Consider the following 24,950-nt stretch of genomic DNA (forward strand, 5'->3'; position numbering starts at 1 on the left):
TTAACTCTGATAGTATATAGCTTTATTACACTGACAAAGTTCATCTGACATTACACAGGAACATGTACCTTCAGGGTTTATTTTAACACACACACACACACACAGAGAACAGACAGTGTTGAGCACAGACAAAGTGGTGGAGAATCACATGATCAAAGTGACAGCAGTCTTTGAGTGATGTGTCGGGTGTGAGGTTGCTCAAGTTTGTTCAGCTCTTTACTGTTTCGCTATAATCTAGCAGTAATGATGAGAAGCTAAATGAGCATACACCCACAGGTTTATCAGTCAGATGTGTGGCTCTGCATGCTGCAGACAGACACGCACAAGATCCCCCACAATCCCCCTCTCTTTATGTACAAATGGCAGTGATTTGTCTTGAAAACCAAAGGATCGGTTGAGCGGCTTTGTTCATTGTTCCTGGCGCTTTTCACAGACCACCAGTCTTTAACCAGATTTTAAAGAAGAGGCTCATCATCGATACAAAAATATAGTACAGCAATTTTCTTGTCATAGCAAACATTCATACCTGTCCGTCGATGGCCCAGTCGCATCAGCAGCCATTCAGATAAAAACTAAACAAAACATAATCTGCTACACGAAGCAAAGGAAAAAAGAGGCTTTGACCACACCAGGATTCAGCACTTTTAGCCCAATTACCACAAATTATGTCACAACACTGGATGTGTTTTTCCTCTCGTTCAGGCAGCCATTAGTTTCCATTCATTTCTGAAACTCTTTTAGCAGATGCACACATAGAGAATAAGCTGGAGGAGGTAGAGTATAACTCACAATTTACTAAACTCATATTTAGTAAGTTATCGGTGGATCACTGCAGCACACTGATGAAGATTTTCTTGAAGACATTTTGTCCCATCTCCCCCGAAAATAAGCAGCAGTTGGCGACTGTCTCAGCAATAATCAATAACCCACATGATCAGTTTATCACTGATCTGTGTTACATCATGTTACAGCAAACCCTGCGCTTTAACTGAAACACAACTCGGAGAAAGTTTCAGGAATCTGCAGAACATTTTTTATATCGTACTGAAATGACTGGAAGTCAGCGGCTGCCTGAAAGTTAAGATCTGCAAACACTGTGGTGAGGTCTTTGAACGTTGAAATATTTCTTCATAATGATTCAGTGATACACAGCTGTCACTAATAACACACTCCTGGTTTGAAGCTGCAAAAGTTTGACTTGAAATCTTTTGGAACAACAAGTTTTTTGTTGAAATTTGGACCACGTTATGTAATTGATTAAGCGTTTAAGAGTTTTTAAGTCTCTGGTTCCATGAACCAAACGTGGGTTAAAAACCTCCAGGCTGCAAGCCCTCATTTCCTTTGTTTAGGTGTATCATTTTGTCAGGCAGAGCACGTTCTCTGTCATTAAAATCAAAGTTATACAAAAGAGACACAGATCTGACAAACAGTCTTTCTTCTCTCCAAGAAAACCTCAAAGCGTTCAGGCGTGTTCCTGCTGTCAGAGCTGTAGCGTTATGACACGACGGGACGTTTCAGGTTTAAAAACAAAAAAATAAAAAGGAGAAATAAAAGCGCTTCCAACTCTTTTCACTCAGAAACATCTGGGGATTCCACACAGGTGAGTCACGATGAGACATCCAGACCTTTTTCTTTTTCTTTTTTTTTTTTTTTTACCGAGCACAATAAAAGCTAATCGTCCAAAGACAATTATACAACTAAAGCATCCAGTGAACTGCACACAGGCAGCAGTTTTTTTTTTTTTTTTTTTTTTTTTTTACACACCCCACCTTACACCTACACTGCCATTCCCCTGTTATCTGCCATTATTGACTTCCAGCGTGCTTTGGTTTACTCACCTAAGGCAGCAAAATCAATCACAGCAGGCTTCATTGTCTCTCAGACGTATGAGGGTGGCATTTAGTCGAGTTCATAGCGTGTGGAGGTGTGATATTTTTTTTTATACGACACAATACATGGCCATTTGTCGAACATTCACATTACAGACGGCGAAAAGGTCCAAAGCCACATCCGCGTATCGAAGCACATACCACCCAGACGAGAGCAGAATCATGAAATTCATCCTCTCCGTGCGTGGGTACAGCAGTCAGTGGGATTTTTTGTTTTGACGGATTGCGTTGTGCTTCTGTGACCGTGGCTTTGTCCGCTGGAACTCTTCGAGGAGGCGTTCCCGTGCCTTGTAATTGTCTTGTAGAAGACGCAGGAAGTGCTGACCTCCTGCTCCTCGGGGGTCAATGAAAGGTCAGAAAGGTTGGTGGAGTCGATAAGGTCAGCCCTACAGTTCGTGGAGGCTCCTGTCGTTCGGCGATGCTTGGGAAGGTCAAAGGTCGAGGATCTATGTACATTGAGTGAACAGTCAAAGCTCCAAAACCTGTGTGTTTTTCCTCAGCATACAGTGTCCAGTGTACAAGTACATACAGTAGTTCTTCATCACCTCACTGCTTTCTTCCTCCCTCTTCTTCTCCATCTCTGAGTCTCTCTTCCCTCCCAACGTTCTCCTCTTTCAGGTGCAGCAGTCGAGCTCCACGTGGCAAAAGAACGGGGACTGGGATGGCAGGGAGGTGGAGGGGTCGGACGAGGAAGACGAGGAGGAGGAGGAGGAGGAGGAAGCAGCAGTGGTGGAGGTGGAGGCGAGGAGGGAGGGGTAAGGGCTCATCTTGTCGATGTTGACGTAGGTGGTGTTGAGCAGGACGTAGTGCTCCCCGCTGAAGCTGGAGAAGATGGCGGAGATGCGGGACACCAGCTCGGAGAAAGAAGGCCGGCGCTCCGGCTTTGGATGCCAGCACTCGATCATCACCGTGTAGCTGGAGGAGAGGAGAGAGGAGGAGACGGGCGCTTCAGTGTTTCACATATTTCAGTCCTAAAATAATAGCAAGTATTCAAAATACTACATTACATTAAAGTCAGTTTGTTTATATAGCACCGTTCAGACACAAATACATTCAAATACAACATTAAGAAAACATTAAAAGCAACTTCCAGTAAAACTGGAAGTAGAAGAGCTACATGTCAAAAAATTAACTGAACTAAATCCTCAAATAAACAATCACAACTTGCACAAACTTGGTTCATACGGTGTTAGAATAATGAGAGAAACTGCTCCCATCTGGGAAAATTCACGTGAACTCCCCCCGAGTCAGAACAGCTTCAGAACTCGTGTTAACATCTATTAAACTAAACAAAAAAAGATTCTGATTCTGTAAAGTTCTTTGTTTGTATTTTCCTCCATGTTAACGTTCTCTGTCTCCTAGTTTCTGCGATTCCCAGTCATTTCTCAGTGCTGCTGTCAAATTTCTGTTTGTTTAACATGTTGTTTTTCATTTCTTTTTTTAGGTCTCTGCTTCGCCTCTCCTCTTTTAGAGATTTTCCATATGATAATATATCATCTATTTGAGCCTGGAAACTTACTACAGATATTAATCAGTTAATTTCATCACTCAGTAGCCTGGAAGTTATTCCTCCCTCACAGGTTTTGTGAAATGAAAAGGTCTGTTAATTATTTTAACGTGGCTCAGAGATAAGTTTGTCTCCCACATCAGAGTGGGCCTCGTTTTTATCATTTTGCAACCAAACTCTCTGCCCTGTCAGGAGCTGACATGTCTGATATTACCTTTTTTTTTGGCAGAGCGACTCTATCATTGTTAAAAATTAAGAGGAACAGCCCCATTACCACACTTCCAAAGTATCTGCCAGCGACTGCTATCACCACAACGCCCCTGTGAACAATCAGCGGTGAAGAATTGCGGGAATGTTTGCAGACGTGCATCACCTCCTGATGTCTCTGTTTAATTTACAGCTCAGGAACTTTGGGGCCTCAGCCTCCCTCACCTGAACACTCCCACTCCCCTCTAATTTCCACACACACACACACACAATATGCATGCAGTGTACCTCATGACGTTATCTGCACTGTGTGAGATCACACTTGGCGTTCATTCCACAGGACCAGTGGGTCAGAGTTTAATGGATAAGGACAAATTCAGAGACTGTAGCGTTAAGTGAGTCGATGTGTTAACGACACTGAAATACTTTCCTGTGATTTAACGCAGCATGGTCACAAAATACATGTTTCTGTCACTTAATTTAAGCCATGTCAAGTAGTCACCATAGTTTATCAGCAGGGAAGATAAACTCTACTGTATCTGTCTGGTTTTAACACAGCGTGTCGGCAAACTCTGGTGTGAACGGGTCCAAAGAAAACTTCACACACAGAAAATTTCCAACACGGCTCTGACTGACAGCTGATCTTAACTACCACAGCAACAAGTGCTTAGCAACAAAAAAGAGACAAACATCGAAGAAATATGATCCTGGAATTTAATTTCCATTTAAAACTTTCTTTGTATTTTGTGTTTAAGCGAGAAAAGTGACTTTTATTTGACCCACAGCTGCGATGAGACGTGACGCTCGGCCGAGTTTCAGACTCTCGCTGACGATGACGGACGGCCTAAACTTGAGTGGTTTTTATTTACGAGTTCCAGCGCTCACACAGCTCGTTCACCTTCCCGCTGCTCTCTCCTGATCAGACTCTCTCTCTCTCTCTCTCGATGATGTGTTGAAGAGCAGCTCCACAGTAGATCACTCACACTAACTGAGCCGTGGCGCTTTGCTCGCAGAGGTGAATGACAGGTGAAAAGTATGTTCATATGTGTGTGTGTGTGTGTGCACTCACAGGGCGTCGGGGCAGAACTCGGGCTGCAGCAGCCTCCTCCCCTGCAGCAGGAACACGGTGATGTCGAAGGAGTTCACGTCAGAGTATGGCGGCGCTCCACGGGTCATCAGCTCCCACAGCAACACGCCAAACGACCACTACGGGAAAACCAATCGAGTCAACACACTTTTTAAAAATAAGCCGACAGAAGTGACACAATATCAACGAGTGGAGTCCGAGTCCTCACCACGTCTGACTTGGTGGTGAACTTGTGCGTCTGCAGACTCTCCAACGCCATCCACTTGACCGGCAGCTTGACTCCGCTCTTGTTGTGGACGCTGTAATATTCTTTATCATAAACGTCTCTGGCCAAGCCGAAGTCTGCCACCTTCACCGTGTAGCTCTCATCCAACCTGTCAGGGTTAAAACTATTATTTTCTACTGCATTGTCCATGCTACGTTTCCTGTTGTCTTCTGTTCTATTCTGATCTCTTCCCTCCTCCTCTCTTCCCAGCTGCACGTCATTCTATTTTAGCCTAATGTATTGATGGATGTTCTAATTATAACACACGCTCATGTGATGTTGAATGAATGAATGTGAACTCACATGCAGTTTCTGGCGGCGAGGTCTCTGTGGACAAACTTCTTGCTGGCCAGATACTCCATCCCTCTGGCCACCTGCAGCCCGAAGCCCATCAGGTCTTTGACTGTCGGGTTCTGGAGAAAAACACACAACTATCAGAGGACTGGCGGACAAAATCATGCATCTATCACGTCACGTATTTGTCCGTCCTTACGTGTGCCTCGTCGCGGATGAAGTTGCGCAGGTCGCCGTGCTTCATGTAGGGCAGAACCACCAGCGGTGAACCCTCAGGTGGCAGGCAGATGCCCAGCAGAGAGAGGACGTTGGGGTGGCTGAAGTCCTTCATGATTATCCCCTCCTTCAGGAACTGGGACACCTCTTCAAGATCTGTGATGCCTTGGGGAAAAGAAATAAAAAGTTTAATCTAATCTACCTTTTGGCTTCATGAATTCATCACCTAAAATCCAACGACTGCTCAGGAGGAGCAAGTCTGCTGTCCTGACGTCTCTGAGAAGGTCATCCCTCAGATACCTTTGGGGAATAAGAATGATGATGGAAACGGAGCTGAGGAAACCCTTCCTGAACCACCACCAATTCCCATTTGCCAATTGCATCCGTGCCTCTAATGTCCTGAACTTTCGCCCTGCTGACTCTGCTGTAATCTGGTTAGAGGTGGAAGCTCCTTAAGCCTGGAGGAACCAGCTGACTGGCCTTTAACCGAGGACAGACGGAGATGACATTTGGTTTCCACAGCCTTGATTTGAAAGTTAGAGAGGGTGGATATTCCTCTCTCTTATCATACATGGTCTTTGGTCATAAAAGCATCATCTCAAGGTCGAAAATATCACAAAAGAAAACCAAAAAACAATGACATGCTGACGCAGGAAATCACTAAACCTAATACAAGGTTCAAATCCCAGAGGACTAAACCCCAGCGGGCAGAGCTCATCCCATCCCACTGTGGAGGCGGCTCCCAGTGAGCGCGTGGGTCTGTCCTCCACATCGTTCCTGCATCAATCTCCCTGTACTTCAACTGACAGGTTACATGATTAGACGGGACCCTAACGCCGTCCTCACCATCAGACGCTCATCCATCACCATCATCTCCAGCTGAAAAGGATTCGGGGGCTCTGATGAGATGAGATCCTTAATGCTATTGGAGCGTTGTGATATCATACAATAAGTATGCAATGTAAGCAGATGTAGGATGAAATAATCATAGCTGGAGATGAATATGTTTGAATATATTTGTGGGGACATAAATGCTGGATGTGAAAACACACTTTCTTCATCTGAGTTTTACAGTCAGAACATAGATTGAGCAATGTTAAAAATGTGTTATTGAACGTTTCTCATGCTCTTGAGCCAAACAAAAAACACTTGAGAAAACACTTCAGGGATCCGTGGAATCTGAAATTACACATTTTCTAACTGTGAATGAAAACCTCAACACTCAGCATCACTCAATCCCTTTGGGAATGCAACACAAACTCAGACTGACCCATTCAAAATACTAAATTTGGTATTGTAATGTGAAGCTGCTGCACATGAATGTGTGAAAAAATGTTTCTATATGATTGAGGGGACAGCTGAAGATCAGCATATTAAGAGTCACAGTGAAGGCTTTGCCTGTGTTGCATACATTGAAGTTTATTGTAACTTACGGTTCAGGGACTTGACGGCGCAGTGCTGCTTCTGCCCGTCTGGCTCGAGCAGAGTTCCATGGAAAACGCAGCCAAAGTGACCTGCAGGTTATAACATGATGTACAGAATTAGTCAGAATGCATCAGTATCGGTGAGCTCAAAAGCTCGTGTTCAAACCTGTAAAGCTTTTCCAAAAAAACGAAAAAAAAGAAGTCCGTTTTAGACACTGACACATGAGATGAACCAGTTCCAATGACAATGAAGTCCAGCTGCAGGTGAACAAGGGCAGCCAGGCTCACGTCAGCTGGCAAGAACCAGCAGGAATTTCAGGAGTTTAACCTGAAGAAAGGCGGTAACATGTCTGACGTGTCACCTCAGATGAAGCATCACTGGGAGTTGAATCTTTTCCCCTGCGTCTCTGTGATTTACCTGCGAACCTGACTGGAAAGTGTTTACACTTGTTCAGTGTGGTAATACTCTAACAACAGCTTCTGGAAACCTCGAGGCCCAAACTGCCATAAAATTTCACGCTTTGGTGGCGACACCGCAGCTCCACCACCTGGCAAAGAAACATCAGCATCAGCATGCACATTTATTTTGGCACCGCGAGACTCAACCAGATTCCAATTCCTTGTATGTGTGAACATACTTGGCCGATAAACCCTGAACCTGATTCTGATCATATCTTCTGTTTGTTGCTTGTTGTACTCATAGATCCCGTGAGTAAACCACAGTTTCTAAATCCTGCCCATACATGGAAACAACTGTATGGCACCATCTAAATTACCCACTTAGCTTGCAGGGAGACACTGTGGGCCATTTTTGGATTTCATGCAATCAGCATACTTCATTTATATCTTGGCTTATTGAAGCCTTCTTTCTCGACAGAGCCACTATGATTAAGAGCATGTGTCCTGCCAGTTGGCTCCGTGATCACAGCAGTTCCAGAAATCAGATGAAAATATTTCTGTCCACTGTTTGCACATAAAAATTAAAATCTGGAGCAGAAGCATCGAGATGATTTCATGCAGCTTTTTTCCTTCACGCTGGTTCGTGCAGAACAACTGGCTGGTCTGAAAACAAGCACATCCGAGCCCTCGGAGTGTGTTTTCACACCTTTAACAGCTAATTCTGATTCTCTAACTCACCATCATCCTCACTAAATCCCCTCCTCAAGTAACCCAGTATGAAGCTTTATTTATTAATACCCCACACAAGCTAAAAGCCAGTGCCAAACCCCATTGAGTTATTGTGCATTTTATTGAATTATATCTCTTCTTTAAGACGTGAGGTCTTGCCCCAGACTGGGAGGGGTGCAGGAATAAAATGAGCGCGGCGTTCTCCTATCACGTCCACGCAGATGGCCGACGGTGTTGGGTTACGACTCCCAACAATGGACCCTGGGAATACTAGCTGTGAACAAATCATCCTACGCCACTTTTAAAGATCCAGGCCTCTTTTCTTCGGGGGATAATTCAGCTGCGGGGGCAGAGGGCTGTTTTCCGGGACGTTTTTGGGGTCTTTCTCCTCTTGATGTTGAATTTGATCTGTGGGGTCTGAGCCACCTACTTAAACGCCACAATATGAGGTGATTTTGTGTCGAGCCTGCGGTTTGATAAAGCAGGCAATTACGCTCTTTGTGGGCGACTTCAGCTTTACATAACTCCTAAATTAAAGCTAAGCTCGCTGAACAGTAATATCACTCCACATCAGTCACAATCCCACCAGGAACTGTTTGTAAAGAAACAAGATTTTGCATATTTCTCTATTTAACATGTGGTTTCATTTCTAGACATTGTTTCCTCTCAAAATACAGACAATAGTGTGATATTGCAGAAATATGAACGTCTACAGAGGGGAAGTGTGTGGGAGAGAATTTTCTAACTTTTGCAATATTATATTTATAAAAAACATGAGCGTGTTGTGCAGCATTCAAGTAATAAGAGTCTGTGGTAGAAGAGAAGCACGACAAACACATGGAGGAGCATGACTGACTGTGGCTGTTTATATAATAGGTAGTTTGAGTTTGAGTCAGACGATCCTTCATGTCTAACTGAATTATTAAACCCTTGTTTTTAATTGTTATGTATGATTTCGCTCATCCTCTGGTAGCTGTGGTAAAATGGCTTTAATTTGCTTTATGATGCTTTTAATCGCACATAACTGAGCGTCATGAACATCTTCTGATATCGTCCCTGCACTGCCATTTGGATTAATGACTGCTTCTGTGTGTGTCGCTTTAAAAGTCTCGACACTCCAACTCAATAAATGTCAGCTTTGCTACTTTATTTTGTATATTTGCAGCTAGTCGCTCCTTCCCGGCAAAAAACCAACTCTGGAACACAGGAAATGATGCATGTAACACTGAAAAAGAACTGAGTGCAGCACCACGACTGAAAAACGACTTCATCAATAAGAAAACAGAGGAAGAACAAAGCTGAGACACTAAGGTAACGTCTGATCAGCGGATACCGACCTCTGCCGATGACTTGGTTGAGGTGAAGCAGCAGCTGCTCCCTGGCGATCACCACGTGCTGCACCTCGGTCAGCAGGTCCGGGTGGAGACAGGATGGGTCTATGTGGACCGGGGCCATCAGCAGGGGTGACACCAGCTCACCCTCCATCCCAAGACCCATCCCCATTCCAGCACCCAGTACCCCCAGTCTGGGGGACAGCAGCTCCCCGTTGCCTCCGTAGATGGGGGGAGCCCCCCGGCACGTCTCGGGCCGGTCGGTGCCCTGATCTGAACGGTCAAGGGAGACGGAGGGGGTCAGAGGTCAGTGACTGAATCAGCGAGGCCACCACAGGTCAAGGTCTGTTACATGATCACAGAGGGATGGCTACAAAGGCGGAGGGCAACGTGACACTAAGATGGAGGCTGGCAGAGCTGGAAAAACAACGTTTCTGATTTCACTGATGCTGTTAGTGGCAGGAGAATAAACGCAAAGAAACTTTCATCGAAAAATGTTTATCTAAGAAGCCAGAACAGAGGACAGGCAGGTTCATTAGTAACCTTCTCAGATTTTTAGCCTTTCAAGTCACTTTTAAGCAGCAGGAAAATTGCTCCGCCGTCACTCTCAGGATCATAATACAAGGAAGCCCCCCCCCCCCGACGCCCTCAGGATCCAAGAGAACCAAAACCACAGGTGACTCAGATTACAGCACTTTCAGACTATTTGCCTAATGGACTAATGGTCAACTTAGCTGTGACTTTCTGTAGGAGCAGAAGTGACAGAGGAGATCTTCAGCTAAAAATCACATTATGCAAAACACAGAAGGTTTTTACTATTTAGTATCTTTATACTAATAAACCAAGTCAGAGATGAGAAGGAATCACTGCTGCAGCTCTGTGGAGCTTTTTTTAGTCTATTGTTTTGGTTTCACCGTCCAACTGGCTCCATAAAAAGAGAAAATGTATAAACAGGATGATTAATAGGCAAGATCTGAACTGATGAGGAACGTCTACAGTGAATGCAAACTAACAGATGTTTACCTGTTCTGAGCACGAAAGAAGAAACATGTTTTTAAAATTTGATTGAGCGGAAACGTGAGCACTGAAACAAACTGTGTTTCTGTTTTAAAACCTTCATTAATTTCCTGTCAGGGATTATCGATCATCCAAAGAACAAAAAATGACTGAAGCTCTTTTAAAACATACTGTTTCTGTTAGTTGAGAACGTGTAAGGCATGCACTGCTAGCATAGTGTTCAGCCCCGCAGGGAGGGAAGCAGGTAGATGTGAGGAGGGAGGTGGGATGGGGGAGAAGATGGAGGAGGGGCTTATCTGGTTGACGTACCCTCCAGCAGGGTTGTTCTATAGTCGACTGACTCGTGGGAGACCATTTCATTAGTGGGGCTGACGCTCCTCGCGTTAGCCAGCCTGTCCAGATGCTGGATGTGACCCCGGCCATCATACCACACCTCAGACAGATCTAGAGACAGAGAGGGTGGGAGGGGGCACAGAGGAGAAAGGATGGAGGGAGAGAGGTGAAGGAGGTGAAGAGCGAAAGTTGGAGGATGAGATAAAAGATGAAACGGGAGGAAAGGGGGAGAGAGGAGAGAATTACTGAGAAAGGCGAAGTGTTTCACCAGCGCGTCCCGTTCACAGACGGACTGTAAACCCACCAGGCAAAACAAAACCCAGCAGATACACGTGCACACGGGTTAGAAAAGACACACTGAACTCAAGTCGCAAATATATACAACACACACACACAGACACACACACACACACACACCACGGCTGGAGACAATTCACTGAAAACATGTAACGCACTAACTGACGACTCCAGAGCAGACAACATTAGAAAAGACAGTGAAATCAATGCCTGAGTCTCTGTGTGTGCGGCAGCAGTAGAAATGAACTGACCTTTGACCCTTTGCTCCCCCACCTCCTCCACCCGACTCTTACCATCGATGTGTTTGTTCCTCCTCCACATCAGCAGCGTTCCCAGCAGCAGCAGCAGCAAGCTGACGCACACGCAGCCCACGATCAGGCCCGTGTAGTCCTGCTCCTGCGCCAGCGTCACCTTGCCCAGATGCCTGATGGAGTCCGCCTGCCGCCACTGAAAGAAGACGACAGGGAAGAGGGACAGAAGTCAAGCTTGGCAACCTGACCACATCAACAGGTCAGGACTTGGCAGGGAGTTTTGGCCCCATGATGAACTGCTGGAAGCTTGAGCTGCAGCACTGGTCAGAGCCACTCTGAGAGCAATCAGCACACAGAAGCTAAAATTAGAGTCTTATTGCAGAGTGGAGGTTGGAAGGGGCTGATTTATGTGAACAGAATGTCAAGCATGAGTAAAATAGGACAATGCAAGTCGTCTGTCTTTGTTCTAACTCTGTGCTCCACAGTGATATAAAGACAATGAGCTTCTTTCCAGCTTCAAACGATCACAGTCCTCATGTGGAGCAGGACTGGCTCATGTTTCTAAGTCTCGTTGAAGACCAGATGAAGGAGGACATGGAGGATGGAGGGATGCTTCACCGACTCTACAGGATATTAAACGTGACCACCTGTCACCTGTCTACATTTTTTGTAGCAGCTAAACAGGAAAGAGCAAAAAACAAAATGTCTCATTGTCCTAACACAAGATACTCCACAGCACACGTGACACAGACTGTGTGTCATGCATGGCAAACGTGCTGTACACACACACACAAGCATTTAAAAAGCCATGAAGCTGGCATTCAGACGTATGGTATGCAATAACCATGCACACACTCACACAAACACACATGCATCAGTCTGTTGCCACAGTCTGGAGGCAGATTACATCAGTGATATTGCCTCTGCCATTATTAGGTTTAGTGGAAATGAGGTTTCTCCTGCTGCTGCAGATGGGACAGTGTGTGTGTGTGTGTGTGTGTGTATAAATGAGACAATGTGGGCATGTCTGGGAGTAGGGGATATATGAGTATGTGTGTGTAGGTTTGTGCAGCTAAGGGATATTAGCTGACCCTCCCCAGAGATAAAGGCTTTTCTTCTGAAGGCCAGTTCACAAGTCAACAGCGATGAGGCCGATAACGTCTGGTCTGGAGCACGTTGGTGGCGTCCTCTGGATACATGAGGACGCCTGAAGCTCGGCATCTAATATGGGCTCGTATCAGAAAAGTTCGATATGATTCATCAACACTCTCGTTACCTAAGAGGATGTTTGGGCGGTTGTTGGCTGCAGAGACGCTAAGTTTCATGAGAAAGTCAATATGTGATGGTTTTAAAGAAGCAAAAATCTGACATGTGTGAGATTTAACAGTGGTGTTTAATCATGTGTTCCCCTTCACACGCCTCCAGTGTTTCCACTTTATCTCGATTTCATACGTTTCCAAGAATGTTTCTTGACGTCCCCTTGAAACAGGACAGCACTGTAACACCAGGGACTGAATATATAATGACACTCTGCCCATAAATAGTCTCATAGTCACATTCTAGTGTACTTTGGGTTCAGAAATGGGGCTTTCCACCTCTTCCATGATGGATTCCTCTCTGTGAAACTCTCCAGTATCTGTCCAAAATCTTCCTCTTGTGCCTTTCTGACAACAACAACCTGATATTCTCTGTTGACGTCCTCGATCACCGAGATATTTCCTGCTGTCAAATGTAATTTAGCTGCTGGAAATACAGTATGTTGACATGCGGTGGAGGTGTGAACATTTTGGCCGGTGATTGTAAGGAAAGAATTAAAATAAAAACACTACAACAGAGGCAGAGACGTGTGCAGAAAGCTTTCCTTTTCAGACAAAGAACAATAAGATACTTACATCAGCACAACAGTGACTGATGTGCTGCACCTGTACCCACCTTAGTAATGACACAGTCTGTTAAATGACTGATCCTCTCTCCACAGTGAAACCTGACAGATTCATTTCTATTTAACCGGCTCTGTCGTTAATACGAGCACTTCCACACCGTCCGTCCCCTTCTCACGACTCAGACGACGCTCGACTCGTATTCAAGTGACGAGACAGCTGGATGTTGAGCCCCCTTCACTCAGCACTCTGTGAAATAAATTCTCCCTGAGCTGGTGTTTTATAAGAGCCTGCATTAGGACAGGAGAGTTACTGAAGTTTCCTGTAAATGATCTGGAACGCTGGAGGAATGTGGTGTTTTCCGTGAAACATCCCGGAGCGCAGACGGAGGAGTTCAATATGTCCGGTGGCAGAGTGACGCTGTCGCTGCCTCCTGAGGACTCACACACTAAAGCCTGTGCTTCATTTATCATTAATCACCAACCTGTGGATCAGTTAATCAATGACAGAAAACAAACTGAACCAAATTTTAAGAAACAAGCAAAGTTCAGTCGAATTAAAAACAAACAGGTTTCTGGACATACTTTGTCCATCCATCATCACTGTGTGTCCACAGAAGCAGGTGCTGGATACGATATGATACCTTCTATTGCTCAAATTCCTCCTGTCAGCCTTAATAATATAAACAGAGGGGAGTTTTCATACACAGGCATTAGAGGTGGCCGTATGGATCTCTGCTGTATCTGTTCTCCCGTCTCAGAGCAGATGTTTGACACAGAATGAAACCTCTCTTTCATTCAGGAGCTTTCTTGGCTTGTAGGAGTATTTGTGCTCACAGAAAAAAGTTCTAGGTGTTAATCTACCTCCATCACTACAAAAACAATGAGCATAGAGAAAGAGAGAGGGGTGAGGCAGATCTGTGCACTGGGTTAAATCAAATTAACGCCGTTGAGTAAATATTTTAAAGTTAATTAAGTTGCTTTTTTGGTGTCACCTCAAAAGGACAAAGAGCTAATTCACTAACATGCAAATGAAATTAATCTGCAGCATCAGTAAACAGTTCAAACACACACACACACACACACACACCCTGTGCTGTCATCACTGCTGCTTCAAACACAAACTGAAGCTTCTCTCTCCTGTCAACAAGCAGAGAGGCCAGAACAAGACATCTATTGAGCAGAGGAGGGTGTGTGTGAGTGTGTGTGAGTGTGTGTGAGTTGGGTGTGGATGTGTAATTATGGCGAGCTCTGTGTCTTAATCAAAGAAAGTGTTTTTGTTGACCAACTGCTGCACAGGTGACGGAGAGGCGGCGCCTGTGTGCGTGCGTGCAAGTACAGGTTTAAGTAGCGAACCGCACACCTGTTTGTGTCTGTGTCTAATGTGTCTACATCTTTATTTGTGTGTTTGAGTCTAAATGCAGAATAACAAGCACCCGGTGTGTCTCACCTCCACCTGCAGCTCCTTGGCGGTGGTGGCCTGCAGCTCGGTGGGAACGGTGCACTCCAGAGTGTTTCCCACCACAGTCAGACTCTCGCAGCTGTGATTGGAGACGGTCAGAACCTGACACTTCATCGCCTCCCTGTCCATCCGATCACCCTGCAGCGGGGGGGAGGAGAGAGAGAGAGAGAGGGTGAGATGGAGAGAAAAAGGGGGAGGAAAACGACAAGTAGCAGATTGTGAGATCAAAGTAGTTCTGGATCATCAGCACCTGCGCTCAAACAGTACAAGGAAGAGTCACCACTGAAGAGTCTGTGGTGACTCGGATCAGGCTGAGGAGGGAGTCAGGTCCCCGTTAAAGTCAAAAGTTCCTCAAAGTCCGAGTCATCAGTGCTCAAGTCGAGTCACGATCCTGAAACTCAGGACTCGACACGTCACTGAGACTCTTCAGATCGTCGTCAGAAAGCTGAAACAAACTCATCTTTGGCCCGAGAGCTTCATCTCTCTCTTCTGCTTATTTGTGATACTTGCAATTACATGCAGTTTTTGGAATATACACAATAAGCAGTCTGTGGCCTTAACAGGGACTCTTTGTTATTTTCCAGTCTATCAAATTACCAAAAGCTAACTGGCACAGGAAAATCCTGAGGGCAAATATATTTCGTCATGGTGCAGCTGGTAATAACATTTTGGGCCCTGAAGCAAAGTCTAATATGAAATCATTAAAAAACATGACAACCAAGTGGCAGAAAGTTCAGGGTGGACAATGCTGACCACTGTGGGGACGGCAGGAGGTGGGGGAGGCCGGGTATATGTTGCCCTGTGGGAGTCCAGCCTGACCCTGACCTTTGATGATCACGGGCGACATGAGTTGACTGTATTTACAGACCTCATGTTACAGGAGCAAAACATTCACAGTCCTCAAAGTTTCCTTGTTCAGTTTTGAATCTATTTAAGGAACATCATGGCTTATTTAGGACAAGATGGATTCTGAAAACAGGAGGCTTCGAATCCAGCGGAGAAAACATGGCGGGTGCGGTGAGGTAACACTGAAGTAAACTAGACGCCTCAGGTTGAGGAGGGAGCTCTCACTTCTTGGCAGAGTTCGTCATGATTCATGGTCATCGAGGGCAGTGGGTATGAATTCAACTGTGATGTGAGTAAGACACATGCAGCTTATTCTGGTCTTGTGACCCTCAGCAGGATGAACTACAAACACCCCCCTCTGAGATCTGACTGGAAACACACACACACACACACACACAGCTATTGTCTGTGTGAGAGTGTGTGTGGTTTGATGGGAATCTGCGTAAGAACCACGGACTGATTTTGCTGCGTTTGGTTTCTGCTCTCATTCACTTTAGTTTCTCTGATTCCCTCTCGCTCGCCCGCTCTTACTCTCTCTCTCTCTCTCTCTCACACACACATAAACACACTTGTTTGAGTGCAGCAGAAGGCAATAAAGAGAATGATCACATTCCTTGCGTGACAGCTTGGGATTTTCCAATTTGACACAGAGTGGAGGCTCGCACCTGTTCCTGCACTCTCTCTCTCTCTCTCTCTCTCTCTCACACACACACACACACACACACACACACACACTCTACACTTTGGCAGTCTACAAACACAACAAGATCAAGATCTTACTCACAATTAGGCCGCACACAAAGACAACACTTTGTACGTGACAAGTTCATCCGCTATAATCCTTGCTCAGTGTGTTGCCAGGCTATAGGTGTGACAGTGGTGTATACACTGCGGAGGAGAGTTATATAAGTTATTTAAAAAGCAGCCACAGTAATAACCTGACAATTAGAGGTGAGATGCTTCTCACTCTCCCGTGAAGCGACCGGCAGCGATAAGAGCTTGGCCACGAGCCACAGCCGACAGCTTGGTTCCTTCATGTGCCGCCATACTGCTCTGGATCTGTCAGTCAGAGCTAAGTATTTGTATTTGTCTGTTATTGGCAGCCATTTTGGGGCTGTGGTTATCAGATGGCACTAAATGAGCCCAGCACTCGCCCTTTACTGGAGGCCACTGCAGGGCAGGGTTATCAGATGGCGTTAAATGTGGCCTGTTTCGGTTCGATGCCTGGTACCAACCCCCCTCCCCCCCCCGCCTGGGTAAAAACTGGGGGTTTGTCTGGGCTGAAGGGAGGGATGAAGGGGGGATAGAGGCTGGGTTGGTGGTGGATTTAGCATCAGGGCCAAGGTCATGTCTGGGAAAAGAGAGAAAGAAGGAGAAGGAGGGAAAAAACGCAGGCAGGATCCCCTGCGAGAGGTTCAGCACAGCTGCCACGAACCGTCGAGCAGCAGTCAACAAAAAACTGAAAGAAAGAAAAGGAGGAGAAATATGTATTTCATTGTGTTCTTAAAACAGGCTCTGGGGACTGTGGTGGCTTGTTTGAAAAGCAGCATTAATATGTCAAGAGCTTTGACCTCGGCAGCCAGAACAATGCTAGTCAGCGGAGAGAATACATCGAGAGGTGTAGCAGTGGAGGAGGGGTGGGGAGGTCGGGGTGGGGGTGTAAACGATGGGAAACAGACTCCACTTCCTGTTTTTCTTTCAGTATTGTTTCCTTCCCAACTTGACCTGGACCACGGACGGCTGGACGTGTGAATGAAGAAGGCAAACTTCAACCTGGTCCTGAACTGTGAATTCATCTCACTCTGCATTAACATGAAGAGCCGAGCTGTTTACAGACGGAAAATAACAAATCTGACGTCTCTTGGTTTTGTTGACTAAACGCCACAAACACAGCTCTGCAGACCTGCGGGGGTTTTACAGCAAAAATAGATTTTCTTTCTCTTGAACTGGATGATTTGAGTTTCTGCAGGTGTCTGCCCTGCTGCAGTTCCCTTGAGCAAGACTTTAAATCTGTACTTCTGTAGCTGACCCACACATCTGATGTCTGACCTGTCCTGACACCTTGGACAGCTGAGGACGTCTCTCACCTTGAGCTCCACAACGCTCTTGTTGTCCTTGGAGGTGAGTTTGGGGTCCTGGAAAAGGGGGTCTTCCACGTAGATCAGGTCCCACTGACCCGTGGAGTAGCCGTCCAGGACGAACGCCACCTTGGTGACCAGCGGCGGCTGCAGGGCCAGCTTAGCCAGAGAGGGCGTGGTGCACTGGATGGACGTCCTGTTCTCTCCGTACACACAGCTCTGGAGGAGAGAGGTGGAAACATTAACCTGTCAGCTCACACATCAAGACGCTTTTACCAGATTTGTTTTGATTTGTCTTTCCTTATTAAAACACAGGTGTTGATTAGTCTCATTAAGAAGCAATGTTGGCTGGAGTGAAATTCTTCTTCTGAATGTGTATCATCCAGACATTTAGACCTACGACACCTCCACCTCTCTGCTTCGTGGAAACAGCTCCCTCCAGGTTTTCCCTCACACTGAGGAGCAGCCAAACAATAATCCTCCGACTGGCAGCGTCTTTCATGCTCAACACACATTACACGAGACGCCGCCTGTTTTCAGCCACTGCTGTGTTTACATGCGTGGCCTGAGGGCACAACAGAGCTCTATCCCGTGTTGGGATTCAGCCCAGGTGGGCCTCTCAGCTTCTGTGCTCATTAAGACCCCTGAGTGCGAGGCAGAAAGGGGCAGAGTTTCATCTCGTTTCCAGCGAACATGAGGATGAATACGTTGAGGCTGACGTCCATGTTTACATGGTGAAACCTTATATGAATGCATTTAAGTCTAAGTAAGAACAAGGCCTCATGTTTGTGTTTGCTCAGTTGTGTAATCTTTTTTTTGCCATGTGCAGTTATTAGGGGAATTACACTGCGCTGTGTTTAGGTGGCACCGAGCCAGAGACTCACATAAGGGAAATCCACTGTGAACTGTGCAGAGGAAAGTAAAGCAGAGGTCACATACACATACGATATCAGCTGGAAACCAATCAGCTGACTTTGGGACAACTATATTTCATCAACTGCCTCCTCACCAAAATATCTTTTTAATTACCAAAGTCGAACATTTGTGGCGTTCTCCCTGATTGAACTATAAACAGTCGACCTAAACCGGAGGGTGGAGCGAGCATGTGGACAGCTGGGCACAGACAGTCAGTGCTAAATCAAGATTAGAGCTTCAAGTACGCAGCAATTACCGTATGAAATCTGCCAAAATGTAAAATGTGGTTCATCTCGCCATGCTCTCCCCAAAAACACATGGTTTTGATGAAGAGCCTGAAACGCAACAACAGCAAAGTGTTGTAAAACTCACACTCTTACACAACGTAGTAAACAGTCACTGAGCCGTCAACAGTTTTACAAACAGAGTGGGAGGAAATTTGTTGAGGTAGTCGTCATGTAAGGGAACAGCATCCAAATGGGATCCTGATCTGAGGCAACATTCCCAGAAACAAGAAATCAATTGACAAAGACTAAAAGGGACGTGGAAAATGTTGCAGTTGACAACAGTAACAGGAGCAGTTAAGAGGCCAGTTGTGATTAGAGAACGATCTATTATCTCCTCTCCTGCCTGTCAACATGCTGCTTTATTCTTAGACACTCCACAGCTTAGCTTCAGCATTTCTGAGGCCGCAGTAAAAAGGACAGTGTGTTTTATGGTTGTGGAGATTGTGGTTTATTTATTATACAAAGCAAATATTACAAAAAGGTGATAAGATCATATTCTCTGCTCCACACAGGTGCACTCAGAACAAACCAGACTCGTTTGGTTGCGTGCTGAGAGATCAATGTTGATATTTGCGCTGTGGTAACAGCCATGATAGGCTGTGTTTATCTTCTGGGCTACAAAGGTAGATGTGTCCTTGAGTCCCAGAAGACGGAAATGTGCTCAGACCAACCTCTGAACACAACAAACGCCACGTCCAAACTGCTGTTCAGTGAGAGGACACTTGTGTTGTTGTTGTGATTCATTTACAAAGAGTGACTGATGCTAAGGGAGCAGGGAGGGGGGAGGTTGAGAATCCTCCACTTTATTTCCTCCTGTCACTCAAAATACAACTTTCTTTTTCCACTAAAGACAAACGAGGTCTGAACCCTCGGCGTGCAGTACGTTGTACACACTGGCCTGGTTTGAAACTTGGCTTGAACACGACTTTCTCTCTCTGTCCCTGTTATTAGCCGTCTCAATGACATGTTACGATGTTAAAAAATAGTGTTTTAGAAGGCTATTTTCTCAACTATGATCAGCTCCTACATTTGCACACAATTTTCTGCTTGAGTTGGAATAATTTGAGGTGAATTCTCAGGAGTTATTTCTGTATTTGTGTTTGTTTTAAAGCGGCTTTATGAGTCTGATTGTTGTTCATTTAGTCATTTAACATTAAGGAGAAATAACATTAACAGTTGCACATGACTAAGTCTTGTGCAGAGAGAGTAAAGTTTGCAACAACCCAAAATAAAAAAGTTGCAGTGACTGATATCTGACTCCCTGAGGTGCAGCAGCAGCAGCAGCTCTGGTGAAGTGTTGTTGAAACTTCCTCATACACTTCCCAGTCTGACTCCCCAGTGAGCAGATGTACACACACACACGTGAACACACACTCAAAGCTACATACATCTGCCTGACGCATAAAGACATAAACACACACACACACACACACGGGCGTGTGCAGATATAATGTGTGTGTGAGGGCAGCACTGGGTCGCCTAACAAAAGCAATCCAATTAACCTCCCTCCTCTACACACCAATAAGGAGTGAGTGGAAATGGACTGCAGGGTAAACCCCCCCCCCTCTCTGCCCCAGGTCCCTGGGGTGCGGCGAAAAGAAAAATATCCTGTGAATTAGTGGAAACCTCAGTCAGTTTCATTGTTCAGCCGATGTCTCCTCTTATTTAGGGGAGAGGAGGTGAAGGGCTGTAGGTTGGGAGCAGCTGTAAATACAATCGCTCGGAGAGCCGGGCAGCGAGCTGGCCGAGAGGTTTACTGTGGGGTGATGAGAGAACCAGCGATCCCAAAAACCTCTGCCGTCCCTGAAGGATCATTAGTGTAACAGCCTGCGAAAAAGCCAAGTCATAACGGAGCTCCCACGTACAAAAATGCCTGTCAAATCTAGGGTGATTTATACCAGTGGAGTTTTCTGCTGTTTCCTGCCAGGCCAGGCTGCGTTGTGTTATCATTTACTCTGGACGTAAGGCCTCAAGTTCATCCGTGCGCTTTGCTTTGCAGATTAAACTTCATTCTCTCTGCTTTTGCATCAGATCTCTCTGTAACACTGCTTCATTTCCCAGGTACGAGGAGGAGCTCAGTGGACGCCATTTTGACATTAAGGCTGCTGACATGCAGTTTCCAATCACCCCAAACAGAAAAAACACTTTATTAACTATTAACTCCAAACTCTGTGCAGAAGAGTTGAACTGCATGTGCAGGTAAGGAGAGCTGTTTAACTCCTCTCCTGCTACCTCAGGACAAAGATGATAAAAAATAAAACACAGTCAGTGCAGGACAGAATGTCTCTGGCTTCTCTGATCAAGCAGCTAAAGTTTGCATGTGATATAACGGTGTTAATATCATCAGCCAAAAGAATGAATACTGCAGTATCAGACAAGAAGAGGCCCTAGGATAGATCCCTGAGGGACTCCACAACATCCTGAAAGACTTTTACGATCTGCTGCATCGAAGGCCTCAGATGAATCTGAGAATATACCATGTTTATCAAAAACATATCAATCATTCTCATCATGGACACACACACTCACTGTCCCACACGAGAACACAAGGACTTTTTGTGGTTGCAACCACACAAACATCTGCTACAGAGATTCACAACAACACAGCTCAGCCACAGTCCTGACTAACCAGCCAATAAGCTGCTCCACTGGAAGCAGTTGGAGCTTTGAAGCACCTTGAGTGTTGACAGAGGGGAAAACATTACTCATTCACTTTCATTCACTTCCCTCTCTCAGATACCCACCCCCACCCCCCGCCCTCTCTCCAGCTGTGGGGGGGCATGGGAAAGGAAAGAGGCTTCGTGAGGCATTCAGGTGTCAGCTGGAGGGATTTAGCCCGCTGGGGTGAGATAGGAAGAGGAGCCTGACACTAAACAAGCCAATCTGTGAATGCAGGCGACAGGTGTCTGGCTGCAGTGAAGATGCAAGTTAAACCAAACTGTATGTGATGGTGCAGCCCGGCGAAGCAGCTCTGGTGTGAAGAACTGTGTGAAAACTCACAGATCGCTTTTTTTTTTTGGATGTTTTTTGTATCTGTGCAGCCCCCGTTTGGCTTTGTGACCGTGCCAACTTTTCACGACGGATCATTAAAAAAAACTCTCTTTCATGTTTGTGGGAAAGCTGAGATTGGCTGAGACCAGGCTTTACTGGAGATCTGAGAGGCAGATATCAAGTCAACACTGGCTGTTTTTTCTTTTTTTTCATGCCCTGGCTCCAGCTGAGACCGCTGAACCTCTGCCGCTGGCTTTTTGCAGGTCTTGGTTTCCTCTTCTCTCCAATCTGCTTCGGTGTGAAGATCTCAGTGGGACGGATTTTGCGAACGTCATCCGGCTGCTGTGGCTTCTCGTCAGAGACTAAACCGACTGCACGGCCGTCGTTTAGGTTGATGAACGCAGCTCCGGAGGCGTGACAGACTCACATTACCCAGAGTGCCCTTCTGCTGGCGAAGAAAACCTCTGGGACGTCCGTTTGTGAAAGATCTTTGCCTCTATTTTGAAGGGTTAAGACAATAAGACACTTATATTGTCCCTTCCCAGGCTGAGTCTTAACTCATCCCGTTTACTGGAAAGAATTTAACAGGCGACAGCTGGGGCCCTATGGGGCATGATCCCATCCTAAATCATTAGTAATGATAGCCTTATTTTATTCAGGCTGCCCGCTTCATGCACTCTCTCTCCTTCTCTCCAGGAAGCTAGAAATTTGTTTTTTGCCATCCCTCTCTGCTCTGTTATTCCAGTTTAAAATGAACAATAAACCATCAGAGCCGAGGTTCGCTTCAACACACAACCGTTCATCCTTCAGATCCAGAGTGAAAAACTGCCACTTTTCACGCACAGCGTGTGTTATCGACTTGAAAGTGATCTGAACCCTGACTGCCCCGGTGTAAACTTCCAACGCTGGGGCGACCAGCTGATGCATAAAGAAAATTTCAACACGTGAACGACCCCCAACTCATCGAAGATTACAGGTGAAGTCACACCTGGTAAACCAAAAACTGAAGAACAGTATTTTTGGTCATTTTTGATTTGACCTATTAAAAAACAAATGTTTGCACAGTCCCCTGCTGTTAACCTGTGATCTAAATCATTGAGCAAAGTATATTAAACTGCAGGTAACCATAGCAGCAGCACATCTTTGTCCTGTATTAGCCACAGGTGCAGCCATGGGTTAAACTGAAGACCAACAAACGTCACAGCAGCTTCTTTTTTTAAGCAGCCATGCTGGAGAGACATACATTAGACACTTGCTGTATTTTTGGTATAACAGGACACTTTTTTGTGCACGTAAAAAGCCTTAAAGTCTACAGTTTGCTCAGCCTTTTACCCCTTTCTTCATCCACAGAGACCAAACCTCACACAGACTCACACATGGAAACTTCCAGGTGAAGCAACAAGTGCCTACTGTCGTCCCTCTGAGCAGCTCCACTGGAGCAGTTGAGAGTTAAGTGCTCAAAGATGTCTTGATAGCAACTGCTCAGGGAGGGGGGGGGAGGGGGGCAGGGGGCAGATACAAGTCCAGATACTGGCCGGGTGAAACAGGGATTCAAACCGGCGATTTCTGGATCACAAGTCTGATTTCAGAGCCCTCGTGCTGCGTCTGTTCACACTGAAGCCTGAGCTCCCCGGAGACCAATCAGCCGCTGACCTGAACACAGGTCAATGACCAGGGAGAGGGAAACTGAAAGACGAGACACTGCAGAGTGTGTGTGTGTGTGTGTGTGTGTGTGTGTGTGTGTGTGTGAGACAGGGAGGGAGACAAGCAAGGAAGAAAAACAGATTTGAGATAAAGAGATATTCTGTCACTAAGATTTGAGATGGAAGTCTTATTCCATGAGTGTGTGTTCTATATCACTCTGTGTGTGTGTGTGTGTGTTTACCATTATTATCTCCTGACTGAACCTGCAGCAGCGTGTGCCTCAGGATGAAAGATAACATCATTACAAAGCTCTGCTTGTCCTCAAACCGCCTCCCTAAGGCAAACATCACACACACACCTTCACTGTGTGTGAGGGGCTGTTTGTCCATGACTCACTAGAAACATGTCACCTTCACTCTGAAGAGTACGAACTCATACGAAGATACTTGTATCATCTAATGAGAAGCACGCTGTAAAAAAAATCATCACAAACAACACGAGTCAGCATCGTGAAAATTGTAGAAAGATTTTAGAGATTTCACTTTGTTCAGAGAGAAAAAGTTTCAGGAACTCGGCCTGTCGGTTCGTATGTTTTCAGTTACAGTTCCAGAGATTAAATTACTTCTTACATGGAGAATTTTGTGCCGATTCAAAGGATCATTTCAGCAGCAACTGCAACTGCACTGAAATCCAAGAGTGGATCAGAGGGTCAGTAAGTTCAGGGAAGTAAAGGAAAACCACGACTCTTTAAAACTGACTCAGACTGAGCTGGTTTTCTGGGAAATTCAAAAGATATTCTGATGCGTTAACAATATTTCAACCTGGTGTGAACTTTTTAAAACATGAAAGAATAACAGAGGTCCAAACTAAATTAAACTTGAAATATTTTGTCATTTTGCAGTGAAAACTGGACTCACTGCACTGGCAGATATAGAAGTTAAATGTATTATTTGTCCATGTCTTAATGCCTGGGATCAGTCAGTAAAACTGATGAAACCTTGAAATGTCTTCACAACCACGTCCTCTTGCCTTATGACCTGGATGATATTTTATATACATTTAACACCTTTTTATAATTGAGCTCCATCAATTTCAGACATTTTAAAAGCCTGCAGACAGCGTGGTGAAAGCCTGGTGCGCGTCGGGGTCGGATAATTTAAAGGCCAGCCAGTCTGAGGGAGCGATGATGTGCTCCAGGCATGCATGTGTGCGGATCGTTTTCCTACAATAAGTAGAATAAAGTCTGACGGAGGTGAGGAGAGCCAGAGCATCCTAAAGGCTTCGCTCTGCTACCGTGTGTGAGTCAGAGGTGACAGCTGGATCCTAAAGATCAGACTGTGGATTTTCCATTTCCTTCCCTCTCATGTTTGTCTGACACTTCTGCTCCTTTCCATTGTCAAGAACTGTTTTTTTTTCTTCTTCTTCTAAATGGTTTCTGGGGGCGTTAGTATGTATAATGACAATACCATGCCCCTGACAGCGAGGAACTTGAAAAGTTTATTTTCCCATTTCGCCTGCTGTGCATCTTTTTCTTTTGAAAGCACACAGACCCAGGATATAAAGGCGAGTCGCACGAGTAAAACTCAGGAACTAAAATTTGAT

General features: G+C 45.5%; 1 protein-coding gene across 1 annotated transcript in view; it reads right to left on the reverse strand.

Moving 5' to 3' along the window:
- The window catches only part of met (MET proto-oncogene, receptor tyrosine kinase), a 55,322-nt gene continuing 30,372 nt past the window's right edge, over nt 1-24,950 (reverse strand). Inside the window, exons 11-21 of the mRNA XM_018692503.2 lie at nt 17,521-17,730; nt 14,576-14,725; nt 11,289-11,442; nt 10,675-10,809; nt 9,355-9,621; nt 6,899-6,979; nt 5,449-5,630; nt 5,259-5,368; nt 4,899-5,064; nt 4,673-4,809; nt 1-2,804 (exon numbers count right to left, since the gene is read on the reverse strand). Of these exons, the coding sequence (XP_018548019.1) occupies nt 2,504-2,804; nt 4,673-4,809; nt 4,899-5,064; nt 5,259-5,368; nt 5,449-5,630; nt 6,899-6,979; nt 9,355-9,621; nt 10,675-10,809; nt 11,289-11,442; nt 14,576-14,725; nt 17,521-17,730 (1,893 nt within the window). The 3' untranslated portion in view covers nt 1-2,503. The remainder of the gene's footprint in view (nt 2,805-4,672; nt 4,810-4,898; nt 5,065-5,258; nt 5,369-5,448; nt 5,631-6,898; nt 6,980-9,354; nt 9,622-10,674; nt 10,810-11,288; nt 11,443-14,575; nt 14,726-17,520; nt 17,731-24,950) is intronic.

Source organism: Lates calcarifer, linkage group LG10, assembly GCF_001640805.2.
Source record: "Lates calcarifer isolate ASB-BC8 linkage group LG10, TLL_Latcal_v3, whole genome shotgun sequence".
NCBI lineage: Eukaryota > Metazoa > Chordata > Actinopteri > Centropomidae > Lates > Lates calcarifer.